Source organism: Coregonus lavaretus (assembly GCF_964263955.1).
Source record: "Coregonus lavaretus genome assembly, chromosome: 32".
Lineage (NCBI taxonomy): Eukaryota > Metazoa > Chordata > Actinopteri > Salmoniformes > Salmonidae > Coregonus > Coregonus lavaretus.
This window is the reverse complement of record NC_140019.1, coordinates 14,930,283-14,935,293: the sequence shown is the minus strand read 5'-3', so window position 1 is coordinate 14,935,293 and position 5,011 is coordinate 14,930,283. Positions and strand designations below refer to the sequence as shown.

The 5,011-nt window shown below is 48.3% G+C and overlaps 1 protein-coding gene across 2 annotated transcripts; it reads left to right on the top strand.

Moving 5' to 3' along the window:
* Positions 1–5,011, top strand: LOC311107422 (histidine--tRNA ligase-like). Of its 2 annotated transcripts, XM_084149914.1 has the most exons (14): positions 20–180; positions 1,062–1,438; positions 1,539–1,628; positions 1,818–1,937; positions 2,067–2,162; positions 2,348–2,473; positions 2,633–2,740; positions 2,881–2,979; positions 3,122–3,215; positions 3,291–3,418; positions 3,657–3,917; positions 4,042–4,158; positions 4,304–4,450; positions 4,538–5,011. In XM_084149914.1, exons 2-14 carry the CDS (start codon positions 1,328–1,330, stop codon positions 4,595–4,597), a joined length of 1,557 nt encoding a protein of 518 aa, XP_084006040.1. In that variant the 5' UTR covers positions 20–180; positions 1,062–1,327; the 3' UTR covers positions 4,598–5,011. The 2 variants fall into 2 exon arrangements, with proteins under 2 accessions (XP_084006041.1, XP_084006040.1); XM_084149915.1 differs by lacking the exon at positions 1,062–1,438 and having other exon boundaries at positions 1–180.

Below are 5,011 nucleotides of genomic sequence, written 5' to 3'. Positions count from 1 at the left end.
CAGGATCTCAGCTTCCGGTCTTCGAGGACGAGTTAGCTGCAGTAGCACATAGATAGCCCTTCTAGTTTCCTTGACATTAAATACAACACCATGGCCGATAAAGCGCAGATACAAGATGCGATTAAAACACAAGGAGAAGTCGTGCGGAAACTAAAGACAGAAAAAGCAAGCAAAGAACAGGTCAGTATTCACGGCCAATCACGATGTTCCGTTTTATTGACATGCGGTGGAAACACACTCGTGCCATATGCGATAAACTAGCGGTAGCAATGCCATAACACCGGCCACTATCAGATGAATGAATCGCAACATAGCTAACTCAATTAGAAGTGACATTCATATTATGGCCATTGCGAAGTAAATAATGAATGATATTCTGATGCATGTGGTTAAGGTAGCTAATAATAGTGGCCCAAATTATACAGCAAACAATAGCTATCAGGCATCACAGTTGATGCAATCTCCTGTTATTTGGCATAATAGTAGCAAGATCGCTGTCTTGGCATGCACAATTGTTCGTGGACTGGTCATTCGTTGTACATTTGTTTTCCTGCCTGTGTGAATACATGGTTCCTTTCAATGGCAGAATGTTGAGCTTCTTGCACTATCTCAAAGAGTCTGTCCCAACCTTTAGTCTCTATCCTCAACTGTATAGTTCTCTCTCTACCAGTTTCTCTCTGCCTCTCTTTCTCTCTGCCTCTCTTTCTCTCTCTCACACTATTTCTGTGTTTCTATATCTTTTTCATTTACCTGTTTGTGTATGCCAGGGGGCTGGATCTCACTGACTCTCTTCAGACCTTCCTACATCACCAGGCCAGGGTCGTGTTCAGTAGGACACACAGTTTAATTATTTTGTTTATATATCCTGATTTGTGCATCCTATACACGGCCCAGTGCTTGTCTGGTCCAGAGGTAGGCCTAGTTCTGATTCCAGGGGTCAGTGAAGTCCCGCACCCACCATGTCTCTGTGCTGTGATAGGCTTGTTGGTTTGATTGACCCCTGCCTCTCATGTTTTGTCCTCCATGTTGTGATGATGCGTCATGCCCGCCCTCCTCCCTAGTGATAGGGTTGCTCACCACTTTTCTCCTGTTCTTCCTGCTCGATGCCAACCACCCTGCTGGGGCCAAATCTTCATCTACCTCCTCCACATGTCACTACTTGGGATCCAAACACTTCCACTGGATATTCCTGGATAACCCTGCTTTTGAATTGGATAATCCCTCACCTGGCTTGGTGGATTTTGCTATTGGACTGTACTGCGGCTGTGATACCGCACTCCTGAACGGCCATTTTGGTTGTTGTTTTTTGGTTGCTTTTCCTGCTGCGATGAATACCCTGGTTATGGCGTCCCTGCGTCTGTGTGCGGGGTTGGCGGGCCGTCGGTCTGGATTATGTGTCCGCTCTCTACGCACCCTCTCTGGGATGACTGTGTCTCAGGTAGGACCCAGATTCTGGAGGGTGGGATGGGGATGGGGGAGGATCTGTTCAAGGTCCTGATGAACACTGATTTAACCGTGTTTGTTTGTTTCTTTCCTAGATCGATGAGGAAGTGGCCAAATTGTTAGAGCTGAAGGCTCAGATTGGAGGAGATGAAGGCAAACACCAATTTACGCTCAAGACTGCCAAGGTATAGACTGCCACCATGGAGAGTGCATCTCACAGGCAGTGGATGATCATTAAGATAACTTGTTGTGTAATATGTTTACTACTTGTCTTTATTGAAAGTCCAAATCACCAGGTGATGGATTGTTTATGCACTCTTTTTCTCTCTCTCTTTCCCTCCATCTCTTCATCTCCCTCTCCTTCTCTCTCTCAGGGCACCAGGGACTATAACCCTAAGCAGATGGCCATCAGAGAGAAAGTCTTCAACACCATCATCCGCTGTTTCAAACGCCACGGAGCCGAGACCATTGACACGCCCGTCTTTGAGCTGAAGGTGTGTGTGGGTGGCACACACACACACACAACACACAGTTGATGAAGAATAGAAAGAGATGAACTAGCCCCTGGATTTTAATGCAAATGTACTTAGGTTGACCATTTTCTCCCATCTGTGGTTTTGTAGGAAACGTTGACGGGAAAGTATGGGGAGGACTCTAAGCTCATCTACGACCTGAAGGACCAAGGAGGAGAGCTGCTGTCCCTTAGATATGATCTCACTGTATCCTTGTATTAGTCATGATGCATATATTGCTAAGTGGGATAGCCTGCAGGTTGGTCAGTTAATTCCCAAAGTTTTTCATAATCATGCCTCTAAAGCAAACCAACGATATGTCCCCTTGTGGGTTTTATCCACGTTGTGAGCCAATCAGGTGTCTACTAGTCCTTGACCTCGCCCCCTCCCAGGTGCCCTTCGCCCGTTACCTGGCCATGAACAAGATCACCAACATCAAGCGCTACCACATCGCCAAGGTCTATCGCCGTGACAACCCTGCCATGACACGGGGTCGCTACAGGGAGTTCTATCAGTGTGTAAGCATCAGAGCGATTAGTTATTGGGTGAAACGCAAACTCTGGTGTTAGACTTTCAACATCAACTATAACATTGGAATCCTTCTTGGTTTCTGCTACATGCAGGTGTTTGTGGAGACCCAATTTCTAGCTCTGTGTGTGTGTCTATTCCCCTCCCAGGATTTTGATATTGCAGGCCAGTATGACCCCATGATCCCAGACGCTGAGTGCCTGAAGATTGTCCATGAGATCCTGAGTGAGCTGGAGCTGGGAGATTTCCGCATCAAGGTAGATCAGAGACGCATCCACACACACAGCACCCACGGTCAAACATCATGAAATGCAATATGAAGCAAGGAATTCATGAGAGGTGTGTGTATTTGTAGACTTACAACTCTTCTCCCCACCATAATATCCTCTCTGTGCAGGTGAATGACAGACGTATTCTAGATGGAATGTTTGCAGTTTGTGGCGTTCCAGATGACAAGTTCCGTACCATCTGCTCCACAGTGGATAAACTGGACAAGGTAAACCCACTGCACCCAACCCAACTCTTATGTGGTTAAGGAAATGGAATGCTTAACAATAAGCCTGAACAATGTTTTAATATGCAAACCAAGTAAATAAGGATAAAATGTTCCTTTATTCCCTCTTTCTCTCTCTCTGTAGATGTCGTGGGAGGATGTGAGGAGTGAGATGGTGAAGGAGAAGGGTCTGTCTGAGGAGGCAGCCGATCAGATCGGACAGTATGTCAGTATGCAGGGTGAGGACAGATCACACACGCAGACTGACCTTTGACCTTTCCCCTGTCTGACTGGTTGGTTGGTGTGTGTTCCAGGGGGGATGGACCTAGCTGAGCTCCTGCTGCAGGACGCTAAGATGTCGCAGAGCAAGCAGGCGTGTGCTGGCCTCACAGACATGAAGCAGCTCTTCAGCTACCTACAGCTCTTCCAGGTCACAGACAAGGTGAGAGGTCGTCTGGTGACCAAGGTGATATGACTGAGGTAATCTGTCCATCAACAGCTTACTCTGTAGAGGCATTTAGTTTAACATAAATAGTTTTTTGGGGGTCAGTGGTTATACAGATGGGTGTCACGATATGATCAGCTGAAATTAGCCAGAGAGGTTGCAGTCCCTTTTGCCATATCATTAATCTTGTGGTCCTTCCTCCCGTGTCCTCCCTCCTCTCCTCCCCCTCTCCCAGGTGGTGTTTGACCTAAGTCTGGCCCGTGGGTTGGACTACTACACAGGAGTGATCTATGAGGCCATTCTGACCCAGACCGGCCCGGTCCCTGTGGTGGCGGCCCAGAAGGCTGAGGAGGGTGTGAGCGTGGGCAGCGTGGCGGGCGGCGGGCGCTATGACGGCCTGGTGGGCATGTTCGACCCCAAGGGCAGGAAGGTGCCGTGTGTGGGGGTCAGCATCGGCATCGAGAGGGTTTTCTCCATCATGGAGCAGAAGGCTGAGGTAAGGAAGGGGGACAGGGCATTATCAAACACTGTCTGATATTTGCTGCCAGCTCTCCACACAGGCTGGTTTATTGCCAGAGAGAGACTGTTTCTGACTGGTGTGTTGGGGTCTGGCTCCGCAGGCGTCGGCGGAGAAGGTGCGCACCACAGAAACTCAGGTCATGGTGGCCTCGGCACAGAAAAACCTTCTGGAGGAGAGACTCAGACTGACCGCTGAACTGTGGAACGCTGGGATCAAGGTGTGTGTTCGATCTAAGATTGATTACAGTAAGTGAGAGATGAGCGTGTAGATGATTTCCACTGCTGAAAAGGCTGAGTGTGGGTAGTGGCTATTCATAAGAGGAACCTTTTATAGCACTGATATGACCGTGTGTGTGTTGTCAGGCAGAAGTGATGTATAAGAAGAACCCCAAGCTGCTGAGCCAGCTGCAGCACTGTGAGGACTCTGGGATCCCCCTGGTGGCGATCCTGGGGGAGCAGGAGCTCAAGGACGGGGTGGTGAAGCTCCGAACGGTCCACAGCCGAGAAGAGGTGAGATTCACACACCATCTGTTGGTAAACACACACTCTTAAATACAACACCACCCCTCACACGTTCCTCTCTGGTCTGGTTCTCAGGTTGACGTGTCAAGAGCAGAGCTAGTGGAGGCGATCAAGAAAAGGACCTCAGACGTCTAAGTCATGGTTCTGCCTGACAACAGCACCCCGGCTCATCACCTGATTGGCCCAAAAACAGTTGTTTGTTTACCACAGGTAAACAGGTCTCATCGCTGACCACCCAAAGCCCTCCACACGCCAACATTCTCAACTGTGGAATTTGTCCTGATTCCCCAATAGTTTCACTTGTCCAGGCCTCTCATATTAATGGTCTTAAGAAAAAGGCAGTGGTTTCATGCCGACTACCCAGACACCTGCATAGCCTCAAGGACGAGGAACTTTGGCATGCTATTGTCTTATGTACATTTATCAGAGGCAATGTTGTAAGTCACTGCATTACAGCTTCAGTCTGAGCACTAAAGGTTAACCTATCTGCCTATATAAGGACAATAAAATGCCTGTTCTATTAACCCACCAATAAACTGATTCATCTGA